At 39.8% G+C, this 23,883-nt stretch overlaps 1 protein-coding gene across 2 annotated transcripts in view; it reads right to left on the bottom strand.

Annotated features, from left to right (window-relative positions):
- The window catches only part of LOC124606353 (cyclic GMP-AMP synthase-like), a 353,987-nt gene that overhangs the window by 116,225 nt on the left and 213,879 nt on the right, over positions 1-23,883 (bottom strand). For both annotated transcript variants that reach the window (XM_047138335.1, XM_047138334.1), the window contains exon 9: positions 16,090-16,289. In XM_047138335.1, coding sequence (XP_046994291.1) covers positions 16,090-16,289 — 200 coding nt within the window. The remainder of the gene's footprint in view (positions 1-16,089; positions 16,290-23,883) is intronic.

A 23,883-nucleotide genomic window follows, 5' to 3' on the forward strand; every position in this document is an offset into this window, starting at 1 on the left:
AACAAAATAAAGACTATATGGGATATAGTGAAGGAGGAGACCGGTAGAACAAGACATGAAGAGGGACAAATAGCATTAAGAGTAAATGATACATTGGTGACAGACGTGTATAGTGTTGCAGAACTTTATAACTGTTACTGACAAGATGGGGTTGTCAGGTTCTGCAGATGCTGCTATGGAATACCTCAGACCAGATATTTCAAGTAACTTCCATAATATGAATTTGACTCTCACTACCGCAGCAGAAATAATATCCATCATAAAAACTTTAAAATCAAAAACATCTAGTGGCTATGATGAAATACCAACAAAGTTAATTAAAGAATGTGATTCTGAGTTAAGTAACATATGAAGCTATCTGTGTAACCAGTCATATATCAGTGGAATATTTCCTGAATGGTTGAAATATGCTGACGTTAAGCCACTGTTTAAGAAGGGAGATAAAGAGACAGCATCAAATTTCTGCCCAATTTCACTTTTGCCAGCATTCTCAAAAATTTTAGAAAAGACAACGTACAATTGACTTTATAACTATCTTATCTCAAATAACATACTGCCAAAGTCACAATTTGGATTTCTAAAGGGTTCTGATATTGAGAGGGCTATCTACATTTATTGTGAAAATGTGCTTAATTCATTAGACAAAAAATTGCAGGCAACTGGTATATTTTGTGATCTGTCAAAGGCATTTGAATGTGTAAATCAAAATATCCTTTTAAATAAATTAGAATATTATAGTGTAACAGGAAATGCTGCAAAAAGGTTCAAATCTTATATCTCTGGCAGGAAACAAAGTGTGTTATTAGGAAAGAGACATGTATCAAGCTACCAGGCATCATCCAACTGGGAATTAATTACATGTGGGGTCCCACAAGGCTCCATTTTAGGGCCCTTACTTTTTTTTGTGTATAGCATCAGTAACATTACCAGAAGCCAAGTTCGTTTTGTTTGCCGATGATACAAACATTGCAATAAATAGCAAATCAAGTGTAGTCTTAGAAAGGTCGGCTAATAAAATATTTGTGAACTTTAATCACTGGTTCCTAGCCAATTCTTTGTCACTAAACTTTGAAAAAACACACTACATGCAGTTCAGAACTAGTAAGGGGGGGGAGGTGGGGGGGGGGGGGGGGGTGTCCCACGAGTATATGCCTAACATACGATGACAAGCAGATAGAAGAAGTGGACAATGTTAAATTCCTGGGATTACAGCTTGATAACAAATTCAACTGGGAGGAGCACACCACAGAACTGCTGAAGTGTCTTAACAAATCTCTATTTGCAATGCGAATTGTGTCAGACATAGGGGATATAAAAATGAAAAAGCTGGCATACTATGCTTACTTTCATTCCATAATGTCATATGGGATTATTTTTTGGGGTAATTCATAAAGCCAAGCTAAAGTTTTCCAGGCACAAAAACGTGCAGTAAGAGTTATATATGATGTGAAATCAAGAACATCCTGCAGAAGCCTCTTTAGAGAACTAGGGATACTAACTACTGCTTCCCAATATATTTATCCCTTAACGAAATTTGTCATTAAAAATATATCACTTTTCCAAACCAACAGCTCAATTCATGGAATCAATACTAGAAATAAGAATAATCTTCACAAGGATTTGAAGTCACTTAGTCTTGTACAAAAAGGTGTGCATTATTCAGGAACACACATCTTCAATAACTTGCCAGCAGCCATAAAAAGCTTAACAACCAATCAAATTCAGTTATATATATATATATATATATATATATATATATATATATATATATATATATATATATATATATATATATATATATATATATATATAAAATAGAGGGAAACATTCCACATGGAAAAAATATATCTAAAAACAAAGAAGATCTGACTTACCAAACGAAAGCGCTGGCAGGTCGATAGACACACAAACAAACACAAACATACACACAAAATTCTAGCTTTTGCAACCAATGGTTGCTTCATCAGGAAAGAGGGAAGGAGAGGGAAAGACGAAAGGATGTGGGTTTTAAGGGAGAGGGTAAGGAGTCATTCCAATCCCGGGAGCTGAAAGACTTACCTTAGGGGGAAAAAAGGACGGATATACACTGGCACACACACACACACACATATCCATCCACACATATACAGACACAAGCAAACATATTTAAAGACAAAGAGTTTGGGCAGAGATGTCAGTCGAGGCGGAAATGCAGAGGCAAAGATGTTGTTGAATGACAGGTGAGGTATGAGTGGCGGCAACTTGAAATTAGCGGAGATTGTGGCCTGGTGGGTAACGGGAAGAGAGGATATATTGAAGAGCAAGTTCCCATCTCCAGAGTTCGGATAGGTTGGTGTTGGTGGGAAGTATCCAGATAACCCGGACGGTGTAACACTGTGCCAAGATGTGCTGGCCATGCACCAAGGCATGTTTAGCCACAGGGTGATCCTCATTACCAACAAACACTGTCTGCCTGTGTCCATTCATGCGAATGGACAGTTTGTTGCTGGTCATTCCCACATAGAATGCATCACAGTGTAGGCCGGTCAGTTGGTAAATCACATGGGTGCTTTCACACGTGGCTTTGCCTTTGATCGTGTACACCTTCCGGTTTACAGGACTGGAGTAGGTGGTGGTAGGAGGGTGCATGGGACAGGTTTTACACTGGGGGCAGTTACAAGGATAGGAGCCAGAGGGTAGGGAAGGTGGTTTGGGGATTTCATAGGGATGAACTAACAGGTTACGAAGGTTAGGTGGACGGCGGAAAGACAATCTTGGTGGAGTGGGGAGGATTTCATGAAGGATGGATCTCATTTCAGGGCAGGATTTGAGTAAGTCGTATCCCTGCTGGAGAGCCACATTCAGAGTCTGGTCCAGTCCCGTTAAGTATCCTGTCACAAGTGGGGCACTTTTGTGGGTCAGGATGAAGCCAGCTTCTCGAACGCCTGGAATCCTTACCCAATCTGTTACCCCCGGAAACCATCCTTGTAACCATTGATGCCACTTCCTTATACACAAATATTCCGCACGTCCAGGGCCTCGCTGTGATGGAGCATTTCCTTTCATGCTGATCACTTGCCACCCTACCTAAAACCTCTTTCCTCATTACCTTAGCCAGCTTCATCCTGACCCACAACTTCTTCACTTTTGAAGGCCAGACATACCAACAATTAAAGGGAAGAGCGATGGGTACCAGGATGGCCCCCTCGTACACCAACCTATTCATGGGTCGCTTAGAGGAAGCCTTCTTGGTTCCCCAGGCCTGCCAACCCAAAGTTTGGTACAGATTTATTGATGACATCTTCATGATCTGGACTAACAGTGAAGAAGAACTCCAGAATTTCCTCTCCAACCTCAACTCCTTTGGTTCCATCAGATTCACCTGGTCCTCCTCCAAATCCCACGCCACTTTCCATGACGTTGACCTCCATCTGTCCAATGGCCAGCTTCACACATCCGTCCACATCAAACCCACCAACAAGCAACAGTACCTCCATTATGACAGCTGCCACCCATTTCACATCAAACAGTCCCTTCCCTACAGCCTAGGTCTTCGTGGCAAACAAATCTGCTCCAGTCCGGAATCCCTGAACCATTACACCAACAACCTGACAACAGCTTTCGCATCCCGCAACTACCCTCCCGACCTGGTACAGAAGCAAATAACCAGAGCCACTTCCTCATCCCCTCAAACGCAGAACCTCCCACAGAAGAACCACAAAAGTGCCCCACATGTGACAGGATACTTAACGGGACTGGACCAGACTCTGAATGTGGCTCTCCAGCAGGGATACGACTTACTCAAATCCTGCCCTGAAATGAGATCCATCCTTCATGAAATCCTCCCCACTCCACCAAGAGTGTCTTTCCGCCGTCCACCTAACCTTCGTAACCTGTTAGGTCATGCCTATGAAATCCCCAAACCACCTTCCCTACCCTCTGGCTCCTATCCTTGTAACCGCCCCCGGTGTAAAACCTGTCCCATGCACCCTCCCACCACCACCTACTCCAGTCCTGTAACCCGGAAGGTGTACACTATCAAAGGCAGAGCCACGTGTGAAAGCACCCACGTGATTTACCAACTGACCTCCTTACACTGTGATGCATTTTATGTGGGAATGACCAGCAACAAACTGTCCATTCGCATGAATGGACACAGGCAGACAGTGTTTGTTGGTAATGAGGATCACCCTGTGGCTAAACATGCCTTGGTGCACGGCCAGCACATCTTGGCACAGTGTTACACTGTCCGGGTTATCTGGATACTTCCCACCAACACCAACCTATCCAAACTCCGGAGATGGGAACTTGCTCTTCAATATATCCTCTCTTCCTGTTACCCACCAGGCCTCAATCTCCGCTAATTTTAAGTTGCCACCACTCATACTTCATCTGTCATTCAACAACATCTTTGCCTCTGCACTTCCGCCTCGATTGACATCTCTGCCCAAACTCTTTGTCTTTAAATATGTCTGCTTGTGTCTGTATATGTGTGGATGGATCTGTGTGTGTGTGTGTGTGCCAGTGTATATCCGTCCTTTTTTCCCCCTAAGGTAAGTCTTTCAGCTCCCGGGATTGGAATGACTCCTTACCCTCTCCTTTAAAACCCATATCCTTTCGTCTTTCCCTCTCCTTCCCTCTTTCCTGACCAAGCAACTGTTGGTTGCGAAAGCTAGAATTTTGTGTGTATGTTTGTGTTTGTTTGTGTGTCTATCGACCTGCCAGCGCTTTCGTTTGGTAAGTCACATCATCTTTGTTTTTAGATATACACGCCTGGAAATGGAAAAAAGAACACATTGACACCGGTGTGTCAGACCCACCATACTTGCTCCGGACACTGCGAGAGGGCTGTACAAGCAATGATCACACGCACGGCACAGCGGACACACCAGGAACCGCGGTGTTGGCCGTCGAATGGCGCTAGCTGCACAGCATTTGTGCACCGCCGCCGTCAGTGTCAGCCAGTTTGCCGTGGCATACGGAGCTCCATCGCAGTCTTTAACACTGGTAGCATGCCGCGACAGCGTGGACGTGACCCGTATGTGCAATTGACAGACTTTGAGCGAGGGCGTATAGTGGGCATGCGGGAGGCCGGGTGGACGTACCGCTGAATTGCTCAACACGTGGGGCGTGAGGTCTCCACAGTACATCAATGTTGTCGCCAGTGGTCGGCGGAAGGTGCACGTGCCCGTCGACCTGGGACCGGACCGCAGCGATGCACGGATGCACGCCAAGACCGTAGGATCCTACACAGTGCCATAGGGGCCGCACCGCCACTTCCCAGCAAATTAGGGACACTGTTGCTCCTGGGGTATCGGCGAGGACCATTCTCAACCGTCTCCATGAAGCTGGGCTACGGTCCCGCACACCGTTAGGCCGTCTTCCGCTCACGCCCCAACATCGTACAGCCCGCCTCCAGTGGTGTCGTGACAGGCGTGAATGGAGGGACGAATGGAGACGTGTCGTCTTCAGCGATGAGAGTCGCTTCTGCCTTGGTGCCAATGATGGTCGTATGCGTGTTTGGCGCCGTGCAGGTGAGCGCCACAATCAGGACTGCATACGACTGAGGCACACAGGGCCAACACCCGGCATCATGGTGTGGGGAGCGATCTCCTACACTGGCCGTACACCACTGGTGATCGTCGAGGGGACACTGAATAGTGCACGGTACATCCAAACCGTCATCGAACCCATCGTTCTACCATTCCTAGACCGGCAAGGGAACTTGCTGTTCCAACAGGACAATGCACGTCCGCATGTATCCCGTGCCACCCAACGTGCTCTAGAAGGTGTAAGTCAACTACCCTGGCCAGCAAGATCTCCGGATCTGTCCCCCATTGAGCATGTTTGGGACTGGATGAAGCGTCGTCTCATGCGGTCTGCACGTGCAGCACGAACGCTGGTCCAACTGAGGCGCCAGGTGGAAATGGCATGGCAAGCCGTTCCACAGGACTACATTCCAGCATCTCTACGATCGTCTCCATGGGAGAATAGCACCCTCCATTGCTGCGAAAGGTGGATATACACTGTACTAGTGCCGACATTGTGCATGCTCTGTTGCCTGTGTCTATGTGCCTGTGGATCTGTCAGTGTGATCATGTGATGTATCTGACCCCAGGAATGTGTCAATAAAGTTTCCCCTTCCTGGGACAATGAATTCATGGTGTTCTTATTTCAATTTCCGGGAGTGTATTTTTCCCATGTGGAATGTTTCCCTCTGTTATATATAAAAACCATATGGCGCTATGGTTGGCCCGCTAGATGGCGCTGCCATAGGTCAAATGGATATCAACTGCAATTATATATATATATATAATAGAGGAAAACATTCCACGTGGGAAAAATTGTGTCTGTATGTGTGGATGGATATGTGTGTGTGTGCGAGTGTATACCTGTCCTTTTTTCCCCCTAAGGTAAGTCTTTCCGCTCCCGGGATTGGAATGACTCCTTACCCTCTCCCTTAAAACCCACTTCCTGTCGTCCCTCCCTCTCCTTCCCTCTTTCCTGATGAGGCAACAGTTTGTTGTGAAAGCTTGAATTTTGTGTGTATGTTTGTGTTTGTTTGTGTGTCTATCGACCTGCCAGCGCTTTCGTTTGGTAAGTCACCTCATCTTTGTTTTTTTATATATATATTATTATGTGCGATTGGACCCCTACGGATCACGCAAAGCTTTTCCGATTCAATTTTTTAATCCTCCAAACTTCTCTCATTCTTTCCCCATGAATTCTCTTTCTTTCCTCTGTCCATTTTGTCCCCTGTCTCTTGCAAACTTCATTCTCGGGTTGTACTTTCCAATTATTGATTTTTTGCCTGAGAGTCTGGGTGTTGGGAGTCTGTGGATATGACCGTAAAATTTTAGTCTTCTTTTCCGGATGTCTGCGGCGAGGTTAGATAATTTTTCTGTAGTTTTCCGAGACTGTAACCTGTATCCATCTTCTGTTCTTTTTGGGCCAAGAATCTTTCTGATAATTTTGCGTTCCTCTTTCAGGATGCCTTCCAGGTCGCCTTTTCTATGGAGTGTTAGTGTTTCGCTGGCATATAGTGCTTCGGGCTTGATTACTGTATTGTAGTGTCGTATTTTTGAGTGAATGGAGAGACACTTTTTATTGTAGATGTTGTGGGTTTTCCAGTATGCTCTTTTCAGTTTTCGCAGTCGAACTTTTTGTGCAGTTTTCTCTCCCCCTGTGGGTTCTAGGACCTCGCCTAAGTATTTAAAGAATGGAACTCTCTCAATTTGTCCATATTTTGTAGTCAGTTTTTGAGTTTCAAATTTTGAGCAGATGCATTTGGTTTTTTGGAAGGAAATTTGTAGCCCAACTTTTTCGGCGCATTCTTTGAGAATGTCTATCTGTTTAATTGCTGTGGTCTCATTTTCTGCTAGAATGGCCACGTCATCTGCAAATGCCAAGCATAAAATTTTAATACCATCTTTAGATCTTCCTAGTTGTATAGGCTTCCAGTAATTTTGATTCTTCAGTTCTTTTTCCCATTCTCGGATGACTTTGTCTAAGACAAGGTTGAAGAGGAGTGGAGACAAGCCGTCACCTTGTCTGACGCCGGTTTTGATCAGGAAGGGCTCTGATATTTCACCCAGGAATTTTATCTTAGAAGTTGTGTTTGTGAGCGTTTCTTTGATAAGGTTTAGGGTTTTCGGATCGAGTCCTAGCTCCTCAAGGATAATAAAGAGAGATTGCCTATCGATTGAATCATAAGCCTTTGCGAAATCAACAAAGGAACAAATGATCGGACTGTTTCTGACTGCTTTGTATTTTAGTGTTGTCTTCAAATTGAAAATTTGTTCTGCACAGGATCGGTGAGGGCGAAAGCCAGCTTGGTATTCAACAATACTGTGTTCGAGTTGTTCTTGTGTTCGTTGAAGAAGACGAGCTGAGAGGATTTTATAAGTGACTTGGAGAAGGGAGATTCCTCGATAGTTCTTTATATCTGCCATGTCTCCCTTTTTATGCAGTGGATGAATTAGGGCGCATTTCCAATCTTCTGGTAGTTTTTCTGTCTGCCAAATGTCTGTGATGATTTGAGTGAGTTCTTTGAGGGAATTTGGTCCAAGATTTTTAAGTAGTTCTGCAGTGATATTATCTTCTCCGGATGCCTTGTTGTTTTTCAGTCTATGAATATGTCTTTGGATCTCCTCTAGTGTAGGTGGTGGGGATTCCGGATTTGTGTAGATAGCAGTTTCTTGAGGGAATCTTGAAGCAGGTTCAGGGCAATTGAGGAGTCCGGAAAAGTATCTTGCCAGCTCCTCACAATTTTCCCGATTTGTGAGCGCTAGTTTTCCATCTGGTTTTCTGAAACATAGATTTCGTGAGCCGTATCCATTGATTCTCCCAGCAAAGGTCTTATAGAAGTCTCGTACATTATAGTTACGGAAATTTTCTTCAGTAGACTCACACTGTTCCTTGAGGTACTTCCTCTTGACTTGTCTGATTGTTTTTGCCACTTGTCTTCTGGTGTTGTGGAAGTGATCAAGATTTTCTGGGGATTTTTTACTGTTATACTTCAGAAAGGCTTTCTTTCTTTCTTCCAGTGCTTTTTCACATCCAGAGTCCCACCAGAGGTGTTTTGTATTCTTTTTCAATGGGATCAGTTCTTTTGCCTTCTTTGTAATTTTTGTTCGAAATTTTTCCCAAGAGTCAGCTGGTTCCTTTTCCCACTCCTCCTTCAGATTGGTTTCCTTGATTGTTTGTGTGTCAAATTTCATCATGTGTGTTTTCTTCGGATATAATTTTTTTGGGGTGAATTTCACTTTAATGCGTGTTAAGTAGTGGTCTGAGTCAATGTTCGCCCCTCTGCAGACTTGGACATCATGGATCTCTTTCTGTACGAAATAGGAGATGGCAATGTGGTCAATCTGATATTCGCCGATCTCTTGTATGGGGGACGTCCAGGTCTTTTGTTTTCTAGGTTTTTTTCTCAAAGATGTAGACATTATTTTTAGATTATTTTGTTGGCATAGTTCAATAAATCTCAGTCCGCTTCTGTTGGTGAATCTGTGTGCTGGATATTTTCCTACAGTTTTTTGGTGTTCTTTCTCTCTGCCAATTTGTGCATCTAGTAGGTGCGGCTGTATTATATGCTCCAGGAACTGACGTCCCTGGTTCTAAACACCCAGTGGAAACACTGGATCAAAACTTACAAGCTATCATGATTCGTGAGAGTAATGACAGAATTACCCCAGGTGGTAACCAATCCACTCATCGACAGATGACAACTGGGTTTTCAGATTCTGGGGAACCCAGGCCATCACGATCAGAGTTCTCAAGCAAACTTCGTCCCAAGGTTCCCATGTACATTGGTACCTTTAACATTCAGACCCTAATTCAACCTGGAAAATTACACAACTTAGTAACACAGCTAGACCAACAAAAAATTAAGATCTTAGCGTTACAAGAAACTAGATTCACGGATGAAAATACAATAGACTATGGAAACTATCGCATCTTCAAGAGCAAGACTGACAAACGAATTGCCAATGGTACGCCACTCCTGGGCATGGCATTTGCGGTGCACAGAAATATATTAGGCTCAATTAGAGAGGTCTCTTCCATAAATAATCGCCTCATGACCATGCGTATCCAGTGCGCCACCAAGAAATACACATTGATAAATGTTCATGCACCCACAAACATAGACAACAAAAAATGCCAACTACAAACTGAAAAATTCTGGACTAAACTTGAAGATGTCATGGCCAAAATTCCCCGGGATGACATATATATATATATATATGTGTGTGTGTGTGTGTGTGTGTGTGTGTGTGTGTGTGTGTGTGTGTGTGTGTGTGTGTATATATATATATATATATATACAGGGTGATTCAAAAATGCATGTAAATATTTCAAGGGTGTATTTGTGAGGTAAATATAAGACAAAAATGTTCTATACAATTTTTTCCATACTTGGCTTATTACAGAGTTATGAACAAAACAGGATAATACATTCAATACAACATAAGGTATTTAATTCCCAGAGTTCACAGTTTAATTACAGTGCATTTGGACTAACAACGCAAACTGATAAATAAACGTGACGTAACAAACTGAAACAATTCCTCGCGAACACTGTATTAATTTAGGTCCTGTTGATTGAACTACAGCAATGCACAATAACTAAGGAAAATTGAAGCATTTTACAGACTGTACTGTACTGTACTGTATTTGCACAAATCTTAATGCAATGCATGTTCAAAATGCTGTCCCTGAACTTGCAGACAGACCCGTGCTCGTCGCATCAATGATCTCTGCACATTACACAGTCCGTTCAACTCTCCACGAATAATTTCACAACCACCTTCAATTCTTTGTTGTAGCACTTCTCTGTTCGGTACTGCAGAAGAATACACCAATGTCTTTAGTCGGCCCCATAAATAAAAGTCTAAAGGGTTCAGGTCAGGTGATCTGGCTGGCCAAGCAATTGGTCCTCCGCGACCTATCCATCGATGTGGATACGCAGAATTGAGGTACGCCCTTACGTTGCGGCTGTAATGGGCGGGAGCACCATCGTGCATAAACCACATGGTGGCTCGTGTTGCAAGAGGGACATCCTGTAACAATCCAGGCAATTCTCCCTCCAAAAATTCGCAGTACGCGTGCCCATTCAGCCTTGGAGGCAGAACATGAGGTCCGAGTAAGTAATTCCCCACAATACCACACCAAATGTTTATGGAGAATTGATGTTGATATCCACGCACAATTCTCGCGCCAGGATTCTCGACAGCCCACTGGTGCATATTATGCGAATTGATTACACCCGCACGAGTAAACATGGCCTCATCTGTGAATAATATCCGCCGAATGAACATTGGATCATTCAAATGACGCTCTTGTAACCACTGGCAGAATTGCTGACGGCGAGGATAGTCTTCAGGTGTCAATTCATGCACTTTTTGCAGGTGAAATGGATGCAACTGTTGTCTCCGAAGCAGCCGCCATACAGTAGATTGTGGAAGTCGTACAGCTGCACTAATTTGTCTCGTACTGATAGATGGATCTTGGTCTACCAGGTCCAAAACATGTTCCTCGACGTTCACTGCATGCTCAAGTGGTCGACCTGAATGTGGCCCAGGACGAATGCCATACTCCCGCATACGTCTGTCCACAGATACAAACGTCTGATGACTTGGTAACCGTCTTCCTGGAAACAGCTCACTGTACCTTCGTCTTGCTGCAAGTGCATTTCCATCTGCTGCACCATACACGAGGTGCATATCAGCATACTCACTGTTTGAGTACATCATGTGCACAAAACCTTTAGCCTTCTGACGATGAATGAGCGACAGGACGTACTTTTCCGTTACCAACAACATCAGCGCCATCTTCCGTACAGTAGGAGTAAACATCACATGCAAACAAAAACAAACACTATTCATGCAGTTTCGAATCAACTGTTGGGAGATACGTATGCGAATTACGTACCAGAATATGGCATCCTGCTGCTTGCACTGCCGTCGTTTTGATACGGACATGACTTTCGTATTTAACGATAACTCTGGAATTAAACGTTTATGGAAAAACATTTATAGAACATTTTTGTCTTATATTTACCTCACAAATACACCCTTAAAATATTTACATGCATTTTTGAATCACCCTGTATATATATATATATATATATATATATATATATATATATATATATAAAAACAAAGATGATGTGACTTACCAAATGAAAGTGCTGGCAGGTCGACAGACACACAAACAAACACAAACATACACACAAAATTCAAGCTTTCGCAACAAACTGTTGCCTCATCAGGAAAGAGGGAAGGAGAGGGAAAGACCACCTCTCCTTCCCTCTTTCCTGATGAGGCAACAGTTTGTTGCAAAAGCTTGAATTTTGTGTGTATGTTTGTGTTTGTTTGTGTGTCTGTCGACCTGCCAGCACTTTCATTTGGTAAGTCACATCATCTTTGTTTTTAGATATATATTTCCTACGTGGAATGTTTCCCTCTATTATAACTATATATATATATATATATATATATATATGCTCCCGGGATTGGAATGACTCCTTATCCTCTCCCTTAAAACCCACATCCTTTCGTCTTTCCCTCTCCTTCCCTCTTTCCTGACGAAGCAACCATTGGTTGCGAAAGCTAGAATTTTGTGTGTATGTATGTGTCTGTTTGTGTTTCTATCGACCTGCCAGCGCTTTCGTATGGTAAGTCACATCATCTTTGTTTATATATAAAAACAAAGATGAGGTGACTTACCAAACGAAAGCGCTGGCAGGTCGATAGACACACAAAAAAATATATATATGCTATGAGACTAAATGAGTAAATCTTTTTGCAATTTTGAAATGGGACAATGTTCATAATTTGTACTGCAAAGATTAGGAATAGTAGCTAAGCATGTCTGTTTGTATTACCTTATTAGTCCATTCCTCTGATTGCATTTAACTCTGTTTATTAATGTTTCATATGTGAACACTCTTTAATCACATGTGACATAAATTCCCATATAACTGATTTTAGAATGACTAAGGAGAGCATATCTCTTGTGATGTGAAGAAGGTATTGAACAGCATATTTAGTACACAAAATAATGTTTCAGGATTTAATTGAATGCTATCTGTTGGAGAGTGTGATGAGGGCTCTAAGGAGGAAAGATGTGGGTGAATCCACTCCCCAAACTGCTGTATGGCTGTACCCTGCTGGATCAGTCAACTTGGGAAAGATCATAGGTGCTGGGTAACGTACTCGAGCAACTGCTGTTTGGATCTGTGTTGCAACTGATATTTGTGAATTGTTTGCAAGACTGCTAAAGACAGTGTTATTCAGCATAAATGCATGTAGGGGGATTAACATACCAATACATTACGTAACCTTAAATAAGTATGTATTTTTTTATCATTGTAAATCAATCTTCTAGGTGTTTATGTGTGTAGTTTAGTTGAATAGACAATCAGCAAATAGTGTGGAAGACATCTATATTTTGGTTCTTAAGCTGCTGGACTGTGTCATTTATTTTAATCTGTCCTGACTATTGCAATATTATATATGATTGGATCTTGAGTTGTGGGCAGACACCTGCCTAGCTCTGGTTTGGGTATGCCTGGTCATCGTGATTGTGTGTGTGTGTACTCAAGGAGATCCTTTGATTGAGATGCTTCTTACAGTTACTCTTTGCATATAATTGAACTTATTGATATGATTATGAGCTTTACCCATTTTGTTGTACTGAAACTTTTTGGTGGTTTGTATCTGGTGTGGTTTCGATTCGTGGGTCAATCCCCACAATGTAAACTCAGCCTCTAAGATTTTTCCATTAGTTTGTTCTTTCATGAGACAACATATCTCCAAATACTATGGTTTATATGGCTGATTGATTACTACACATGATTGAGAATATTTTTGTGGTCTGTACCCGTCGTTGTGAGTTTTTTGAGTCATCTCATTCGTTGTACACTTATTCACTGAAATTTTTTTCTCTACTCTCTTGAAGATTTTGAAGGTTTGATTGTATAGATCTTAACTTAATATTTATTAATTCTAGTAATTTACAAGTTTAGAGGTGTAATGTTGTAGTTTTGATCTTGTATTATTTGTCTTATGACAGTATGTTCCACAGATATGAAAATCTGAATGCCATCTCCTGATATATGTATAGATTACGATTTATATAGTAAATATTTTTGTCATGTGTAATGGGTCACCCTCCTCTAACATTACCTCCTTTTTTTTTTTTTTTTTTTTTTTTTTTTTTTTTTTTTTTTTTTTTTTTTTTTTTTTTTTTTTGTAGAAATAACTGATGTCAAGAATACTATTGATTCTTGTATAGGTGAATGTTATATCAGCTGTCTAAGTTAATGACCTGCATATGATTTTGTCTATGTTTTGGGCTATGATAAGTAAAAAAAAAATTAATTTGTTAGTACTCTGTACATACAGTTAGACTTACTCTTCTATTAAAAATATTTCAAATTAAGAAATTTCTGGCATACTTACAATTCATATTATTAATTGCACAATCAAATGCAAATTATTAAATTTACTTCTGGACTCATTTATAAAATAATAATATATCTCGGTGATGATTCTTATTCTGTTCAAATGGCTCTGAGCACTATGGCTCTTAACATCTGAGGTTATTAGTCCCCCTCTTATTCTGTCAAGAAATTTCTCTTTTGCCTTATAAACTCTTTGGAATATTGTGACTACTGCAGAATGTAAATAGTGGTGGGCATGCCTCTGATGGAATTAGATGTTTTTTGATTGTATCACTAATAATGTAATTTATGGTGTGACAGAAGTGAAAACTGTAAAGTCGGTGTGATTTAAAAGAATGGGATAAAATAAAATGATATTCATAGCAACTGGCAAACTACACTATGTGACCAAAAGCATCCACACACCTGGCTGAAAATGACTTACAAGTTCTTGGTGCCCTCCATTGGTAATGCTGCAGTTAATTATGGTGTTGGCCCAACCTTAGCCTTGATGACAACTTCTATTCTCGATGACAACTTCTATTCTCACAGGCATACCTTCAGTCAGGTGCTGGAAGGTTTTTTGGGGAATGGCAGCCTGTTATTCATGGAGTGCTGCTTTCAGGAGAGATATGGATGTCAGTCAGTGAGGCCTGGCATGAAGTCGACGTTCCAAAACATCCCAAAGGTGTTCTATAGGATTCAGATCAGGACTCTGTGCAGGTCACTCCATTACAGGGATGTTATTGTCGTGTAACCACTCTGTCACAGGCCATGCATTATGAACAAGTGCTCGATCGTGTTGAAAGATGCAGTCACCATCCCTGAATTGATTTTCAACAGTGGGAAGCAAGATGGTGATTAAAACATCAATGTAGGCCTGTACTGTGATAGTGCCATACAAAACAACAAAGGGTGCAAGCCTTCTACATGAAAAACATGACCACACCATAACACCACCACTTCCGAATTTTACTGTTAGCGCTACACATGATGGCAGATGACGTTCATTGGGTATTCGCCATACTCACATCCTGCCATTGGATCACCAAAGTGTGTACCGTAATTCATCACTCCACACAACACTTTTCCACTGTTTAATCATCCAATTTTTAAGCTCCTTACACCAAATGAGTCATCATTTGGCATTTACAGCTGCCGCTCGACCATGAAATCCAAGTTTTCTAAGCTCCTGCCTAACTGTCATAGTACTTGCAGTGGATCCTGATGCAGTTTGGAATTCCTGTGTGATGGTCTGGATAAATGTCTGCCTATTACACTATGACCCTCTTCAACTATCAGTGGTCTCTGTCAGTCAACAGACGAGGTCAGTCTGTACGCTTTTATGCTTTACGTGTCCCTTCACATTTGCACTTCACTATCCCATCAGAAACAGTGGACCTAGGGATGTTTAGGAGTGTGAAAATCTCACATACCGACACATGACACAAGGGACACCCAATTACTTGACCACGCTTGAAGTCCGAGAGTTCTGTGGAGTGCCCCCTTCTGCTCTCTCATGATGTCTAGTGACTACTGAGGTCACTGATATGGAGAACCTAGCAGTAGGTTGCAGCACAATACACCTAACATGAAAAACGTATGTTTCTGGAGGTGTCCAGATACTTTTGATCACACAGTGTACAAAATCAAAATTTCAGCCGCAAAAATGAGCCCCTAGACTCAAGACTTGGAGCTCTTGGTGCTTTCAAAACTTATATAGGCAGAGAATTTTAGTACTGATATGTGTGGGAGGGTAAGATTACAAAATGAACACAATATTCTGCTAATATCTGAGCAGAGGAAGCAAATATATTATAACTCATGTGGCTGACCCTTAGTGCAAAAACTATTGACATTTATTTAATGGGCACTAACAAATAAAGTTAAAAAAAATATATTAAGCTGATACTGAGAATCCTTGATTTTCATTGCAAAAGTATTTTTGTAATTTCCGTAGTACAAAGAGATCAAATAATCTCATAACCATGAGAATAAATATTATTTTATTTAGTTATCTCATGTTGGCAGTGGACAGATACAAAGATGTTTCATTCTTCACTCCACCAAACAAAAGTAATGGCTCTGATTTTATATAATAATACAAAACACTACAATTACTTTCCCGTGGTTGGTATGAGATACACAAGACATGAACTTACCTGTCAGGTAAATTGAAATATCTTTCTAGAAATCCGTCTACATCAAGATTCTTTTCAATTTCATCAACCATATTTTTAAGGTAGCCTCCTATGTTATTCTTCTCATCTGAATTTAATTTTGACAACAAATCATTTTCTTCCACCCAGAAAAATGGAAGACATTTTCGATCTAGTAAATAGTTCTTCAGATCATTAAGCATCTGAAAAACAGGGGTGATAATTTTTAAGAATAACGTTCTGAAATAATATCATGTATTTTAAATGAGAAATGAATGGTACATCTACTCAAGTAAAAAATAAAACAGTTTTTGAAGTGCATAGTACAGAAAAGAATTTAAGGGCTGGTTGGAGATTTGGATCTCCATTCTACGGAACACATGTAATGCAATTTAATTTTATTTAATTTAATTTATTATCATCCATTTTATCATATACATGATATAGGAATTGTCATCATTTATAAGATCTTTAGTTCTGATTAAATTCAAGCACAATTATTGGGCAGTAATTGGTCTATGTTTCTCAAACTTTTCTGAACATGCTAAACTTGGTTGGTGGGAGCTGTATAAAAATAAATTTTACAATCAGTTTGAAATGAATGTGTGACAAATTTACTGAAGTATAATGAATTATGTAGATTTGTGCTAAGCAATTGAATCTGGTGAGAAATCACCTAGCAACTTTATTTTTCTGTTCAGAAACAATTTTATAGTAATATCAAACATGTCAGTTGCACTGAAAGTTAATCATATTTTCATAATGTTAATGGCAGCTGTAAGGAAAGTTTGTGTATTTTGGTGGGTGCAACTCAGTTTATTTTTATTTATTTATTTATTTTCATGTTCCATAGATACTTGATGCAAGTGTATAATTGGGATGTAGAATGTGTCAGATTATTACAGTAATAACCAATCTAAATGGTCATAAGGCTTACAAATCATACCGGTATGTAAACAGATACATGATGTTCAAGTGTTTATAACACAGATTATAGTAGTAATTATGATTACACAAAATTGCAAGTCTTACATTGTAATACATATGAGAAGCATTCTGTTGATAATTGGTATGCCAGTGCTACATAGTCAATTCTTATAGGAATGTTTATATGTAAACACATTGTACACATTGTTACACACTGTCAAAACATTCCTCTAAAGAATAGGAAGAACTACTCAAAAAAATAAGTTTTCTCTGTTTTTTGAATTTATTCATATTCCCAGTGACTGATTTAACATGAAATGGAAGTTTAGTACATACTTTTATGCTTGAGTAATGTACTCCTTTCTGTACCATCCTGAGATTTTTTATATCTTTCTGAAAATCATGTTTACTTCTTGTATCATGATCATGAAATTCACTTTTTGTTTTGTAAATTGTTTGATTATTGTACACAAAGTACATTAGTGAAAAAAATGTACTGAGACAACATGGTGAGGATCCCGAGCTGTTGGAATAAGTTTCTGCAAGAGCATTTGAGGTGCACTCTAGCCATAATTCTGGTGATGCTCTTATGTGCAATAAAGACTTTGTTTGCTTGTGACTGGTTACCCAAAAATATGATGCCATATGTCATAAGTGAATAGAAATATCCTAGGTATGCAATTTTAATTGTTTACAAGTAACAAACAGATGAAATTAAGAAAATGGCAAATACTGCTGAATTCCGTCTTTTCATAGATTGTTGATGTGAACTGTTGCTTTAGATTGTTGTTTATGTGTAATCCCAGGAATTTGGAAGACTCACTACCAATACTTCTTTGTCACCACATTTTATTACAATATTGTCCTATTTTTTATTTGCTGTTTGAAACTGAATGAATTGAGTCTTGGTAACATCGAGTGACAGACCATTTGAAGTGAACCAATCTATTGCTTCTTTGAATAAAGACCATTTGAAGTGAACCAATCTATTGCTTCTTTGAATACAATGGTCGCAGTGTTGACTAGACTGCAATTGGTTTTTTTTTTTTTGTCAATCATAATGACTGTGTCATCAGCACACATGTTAAAGTGTGCTTTTGTGTCATACAGCATGGCTGATCATTGACAAACATTTAAGTGTGCCCCAGTCAGTGCAGGCAGGTGCCATTGCAGAATTGTACAATACTAGCTTCTGTCTTCTGTTGTCTAGATATGACTTGCTTTACCATTTAATCCATAGCATTCAGCCTTCACAAGTAGAATTTTATGATCTATACAATTGAATGCTTTAGACAGGTCACAGAAGATTCTAGATATCTTCAGAATAATAATTAATGTTGTCAACTTATCTTGCTCAAGAGTTCACTACAGATATTGTTAAATGAAAATGGTGAGGAGAACCGCATGATTCTCAATAATCATGTAAAGACAGTTGTTGTTTTAGGTTTACTGTTTACATCACAGGGTCCTTGTCAAACTCTTACATCATACTGGCCATCTCACAAAATTTCTCATAGGTCTTATATAAATTTGCTGACAATGGTCACATTGTTACATTAAGTAATTTTGTTGTTACATAAAGTAATTTTGTTAATTGCAGTCACAGAAGTTATTCAAAATTACAGAAAATGTTATCATTTGGTGGTTACATTTGAAATACATGAAACAGGATACAAGGTCAAATATATATTTGTTGATTTCATAGAAAAATAAGTGAAATGCTTCAAATCAACAATGCTGATTACATTTTTGTTAACTGCTCTGAAACTACACCATCCCAAATCTTGCAAATACGTTTCTGGTTCCAAATATGCATATTTAATTTTTTGGCATGAACAGAATTTAAATTAATATTACAGTACCAAACAATCACTTTATTTACATCATCAGTAATAGTTTGCTTTATGAGCTTGAGTAATTAGTAATGTAATTACATGTTGTTATGATCAACAATTGCATAGTAAACTGACAGTATGTTAATCAGAATTGTTACAGGTTTCAAACATTTTAAAAACAGTACTTTTGTTGTCTCTTTCATTATTTGGTTGTTTGTAACTGAATGGTTGTGATTGTAATTAGATGAATTAATTATGCATGTTCCTAGCATTAGATGGATGTAATACTTACAAATACTTTGACATGATGTTATTGAAAACTACAATCCTATGCTCAAAAGGTGAAATTGCCTGGATGAGCACTATCTAATGATACAACAGTTAATTAAGTAACCTCAATTAGATTTAGTGTCATGTGAAAGCTAAATTGGCTCTTGAAATCATAAAAATTGTTACATCTCAATACCCTTCCAAAAGTATTGTATAACCACCGGTTGCCAAGGCTATTGACACAATTAATTGTGCAGTCCAAATAAATACACTAGAGAATACTGGTATTCACAGAAAAGCATGAAAAGGATTTCAATAAATATTATGGTAGTCCAAATAATCACTTGATTTGCATAATCAGTATGACTTTGTTTTATGAATTTCAGTGATTAGTAAGTAATTAGCTGTTGTTATGATAGGCAGTTGCATAGTAACTGCATAGTAACTGACAAAAACATTATAGAAATAGTCTTTTTGTTGCCGCTTTCATTATTTGACTGTTTGTAACTGAAGGGTTCTTATAGTACAATGGAAACTCCAGGTAGGAATATCAACAATGTATGTAAAGACAGACTGCTACTTACCACAAAGAACACATGATAATTGCAGACAGGCAGTGTCTTTCAATTGTACCTGTCTGCAACTTAATGTGTCTTCTTTACAGTAAGTAGCACTCTGTATTTGCCTACATTATTGGCTCTAGTTGGAATTAGGCAAACTGATTATACATGTTATTAGCAGTGGATGGATCCAAACTGATGAGTAGTTTGACATAACGTTATTGAAAATACATTTCAGTGTTCCGAAGGTGCAATTGCTTACACAGGTCCTGCCTAATGCTACAATAGTTAATTAAGCAACCTAAATTATCTTTGGTGTCATGTGAAAGATAAACTAAATTAGTTCTTGGAATCACATGAAGAATGAGCTGTTATATTTCACACTGACTTGCATAATAGACACAATACTGACATAAAGATCAGTGGGTGTGAGTTATAAAGTCTTAAATGAGAGAGCAGCAATGTTTTGTAAATGCAGAACAGTGTTTGATTGTGCTCATTGGACATGTAGTTCAACTCTAAAGTAGATGTGAAAAGAGAACTAGCAAGGCAACATAATTACAGAATACTGCATAATATCATGGAAAAGGTAGTTTTTGCTTTGAACTATTTTATACTAGGAGATACGCAATACTGTGAATACTGAGGACGAAGTTGAGCATTACTCAGCTTATGCATTCAATGATTTTGTTGTCTGATTAATGATGCGCTTTTCTGTTTTACTTATGATTTATGTCAACTGTGTGATGTATACTGTAGAATGATTTACATATTGTGCTGTTTGATAGCTTCTACTAAGAATACTTAATGATTCTGTAAGTTTTTATGCTATATGCTACATAATGATGATTACAGAGTTTGTGCCATGAATTCAAGTTGCTGGGATGTTTTGCATAGGTAATCATAATTTTTTTAAGTATCACTTTTGTTATGTAGTAATTAATTTTAGAGATCAGGTTGCATTATGATGTCTTAATGATTAGAGAACTATGCCTTGTCCATTAAGCAGTAAACACAGAAAGTGTATTGAAGTACACAGTGGGACTCATGAAATTTACAGTCAAACGATTACAGCTTAGGGATGTATTAGAGTATGTTGACTTGAGAATTAGTTATGCTGTCTGATTTAATGAATATTTTATCTTAATCATTAATGATAGAGAGTGTGATAATTAAGTGAACTTAAGTTTGTGCTGTGTATCATTTCACGGACAGGATTTGAAACTGACACACTCCGTCTTTGTTTAGTGCTTAATTGTCAATCAATGATGATTTTGTGCAGAGGGTTTGCTGTTGTGTACTGTAATTTCATAGTTGTTAAAAGACTTTAAAAGTACTACGACAATTAATCTAACACTAATCTGTAAGATCTGAAGCTAATTTCACAACTGTATGGTTCCTTAATCATTATATCTCTAGTTAATGTGCATTTCAGCTGGTAAACATTATTACATTATGATTGTTTTGTATACTTTGTGAACACTTTACTTTTTTGTCAGTCATTGGCAGTTAGTTAGTAATAAGAAGTTAATTATGCTACATTTCAAATTAGCTGATAAATATTCTTGCATTATGATAACACTTTGGGTGATTTATAAATCAGTAGTTATTAGTAGCCATTCACTGCTAGTTTCATTTATTTATTTATTGTCTTTTTTTTGCATATAGTCACCAACTGGTGACTTCTGCAATTTTCACAGCATTTTCGTACAATTTTTGTACAAACAGTAGGAATTTGCAATTCACATTTACAAGAAGCCACTTAAGGGTGACACACTTGGCAATATACGGTACAATACTTCATAAAGCAATATACAGTTGTTACATAGTATAGGTATCTGAATTTACAGCATGTTGTTACAAAAATAATGTACATTACAATCACCTCAGAATAGTACATCGTATAGACAGAAGGGTTGGCCTACATTTAAGAATAGCTACATTTTAATATCAGTATTAATTCAGTGAGTACAAACATTAGAGAGTTAAGAATGTTTTTAATTCCCTTTTGAATACTTTATTTCTGTGGCATCTTATAGCACTTGGCAGTTTGTTAAACCATATCTGGCCATTTATACAAGGACTATGATCTGTTGTCTTTAGTTTAGTTCTGTTTCTGAAGAAGCAATCTTTTTGTCTGATGTTATGGGTACGGACATCACAGGACTTAGCTTCATTACTTTTATGGTCCACAAAGAATGTTATTAATTTGTACAAATAGAAGGAGTATACTGTTAGATATTTATGTTGTACAAAGGTTTCCCTAGATGAACATCTGTATCCTAGTCGATGCATGGTCCTGAGTGCTCTTTTCTGCAGTGTTGGGATTCTGTTCATGTGTTTATTAGCAGCACATCCCCATACCTCTATTCCATAATTAATATGTGCAAATATTGTCCCATAATAAGCAGTTTTTAATGTTTGTTCAGAGACTAAATATGATAGTTTGCTAATTAAGTGCAGTGAACTGCTGATTTTATTGCATACAACATTGATATGTTCTACCCATCTGAGATTTTTGTCTCGGTATATCCCAAAAAGTTTACATTTGTCAGTGTCTACTTTTTTGATGCCACTTATATTATCAATACAGGTTTGGTATGAATTACCAAGTTTAAATGGTAATGACTGGGATTTGCTAATATTGACTTTTAGACCTTTATCATGAATTGAATTGAATTGAATGAAATTTTATTGTCGTTTAGCTATTACAGCAATTGACAAAGTCAAGTTACATACACTCCTGGAAATGGAAAAAAGAACACATTGACACCGGTGTGTCAGACCCACCATACTTGCTCCGGACACTGCGAGAGGGCTGTAAAAGCAATGATCACACGCACGGCACAGTGGACACACCAGGAATCGCGGTGTTGGCCGTTGAATGGCGCTAGCTGCGCAGCATTTGTGCACCGCCGCCGTCAGTGTCAGCCAGTTTGCCGTGGCATACGGAGCTCCATCGCAGTCTTTAACACTGGTAGCATGCCGCGACAGCGTGGACGTGAACCGTATGTGCAGTTGACGGACTTTGAGCGAGGGCGTATAGTGGGCATGCGGGAGGCCGGGTGGACGTACCGCCGAATTCCTCAACACGTGGGGCGTGAGGTGAGGTCTCCACAGTACATCGATGTTGTCGCCAGTGGTCGGCGGAAGGTGCATGTGCCCGTCGACCTGGGACCGGACCGCAGCGACGCACGGATGCACGCCAAGACCGTAGGATCCTACGCAGTGCCGTAGGGGACCGCACCGCCACTTCCCAGCAAATTAGGGACACTGTTGCTCCTGGGGTATCGGCGAGGACCATTCGAAACCGTCTCCATGAAGCTGGGCTATGGTCCCGCACACCGTTAGGCCGTCTTCCGATCACACCCCAATATCGTGCAGCCCGCCTCCAGTGGTGTCGCGACAGGCGTGAATGGAGGGACGAATGGAGACGTGTCGTCTTCAGCGATGAGAGTCGCTTCTGCCTTGGTGCCAATGATGGTCGTATGTGTGTTTGGCGCCGTGCAGGTGAGCGCCACAATCAGGACTGCATACGACCGAGGCACACAGGGCCAACACCCGGCATCATGGTGTGGGGAGCGATCTCCTACACTGGCCGTACACCACTGGTGATCGTCGAGGGGACACTGAATAGTGCACGGTACATCCAAACCGTTATCGAACCCATCGTTCTACCATTCCTAGACCGGCAAGGGAACTTGCTGTTCCAACAGGACAATGCACGTCCGCATGTATCCCGTGCCACCCAACGTGCTCTGGAAGGTGTAAGTCAACTACCCTGGCCAGCAAGATCTCCGGATCTGTCCCCCATTGAGCATGTTTGGGACTGGATGAAGCGTCGTCTCACGCGGTCTGCACGTCCAGCACGAACGCTGGTCCAACTGAGGCGCCAGGTGGAAATGGCATGACAAGCCGTTCCACAGGACTACATCCAGCATCTCTACGATCGTCTCCATGGGAGAATAGCAGCCTGCATTGCTGCAAAAGGTGGATATACACTGTACTAGTGCCGACATTGTGCATGCTCTGTTGCCTGTGTCTATGTGCCTGTGGTTCTGTCAGTGTGATCATGTGATGTATCTGACCCCAGGAATGTGTCAATAAAGTTTCCCCTTCCTGGGACAATGCATTCACGGTGTTCTTATTTCAATTTCCAGGAGTGTATATACAAGTTATACAGTATATATACATGAAGATCATTA

The sequence above is a fragment of the Schistocerca americana genome, chromosome 3 (genome assembly GCF_021461395.2).
Source record: "Schistocerca americana isolate TAMUIC-IGC-003095 chromosome 3, iqSchAmer2.1, whole genome shotgun sequence".
In the NCBI taxonomy this organism is placed as follows: Eukaryota; Metazoa; Arthropoda; class Insecta; order Orthoptera; family Acrididae; genus Schistocerca; species Schistocerca americana.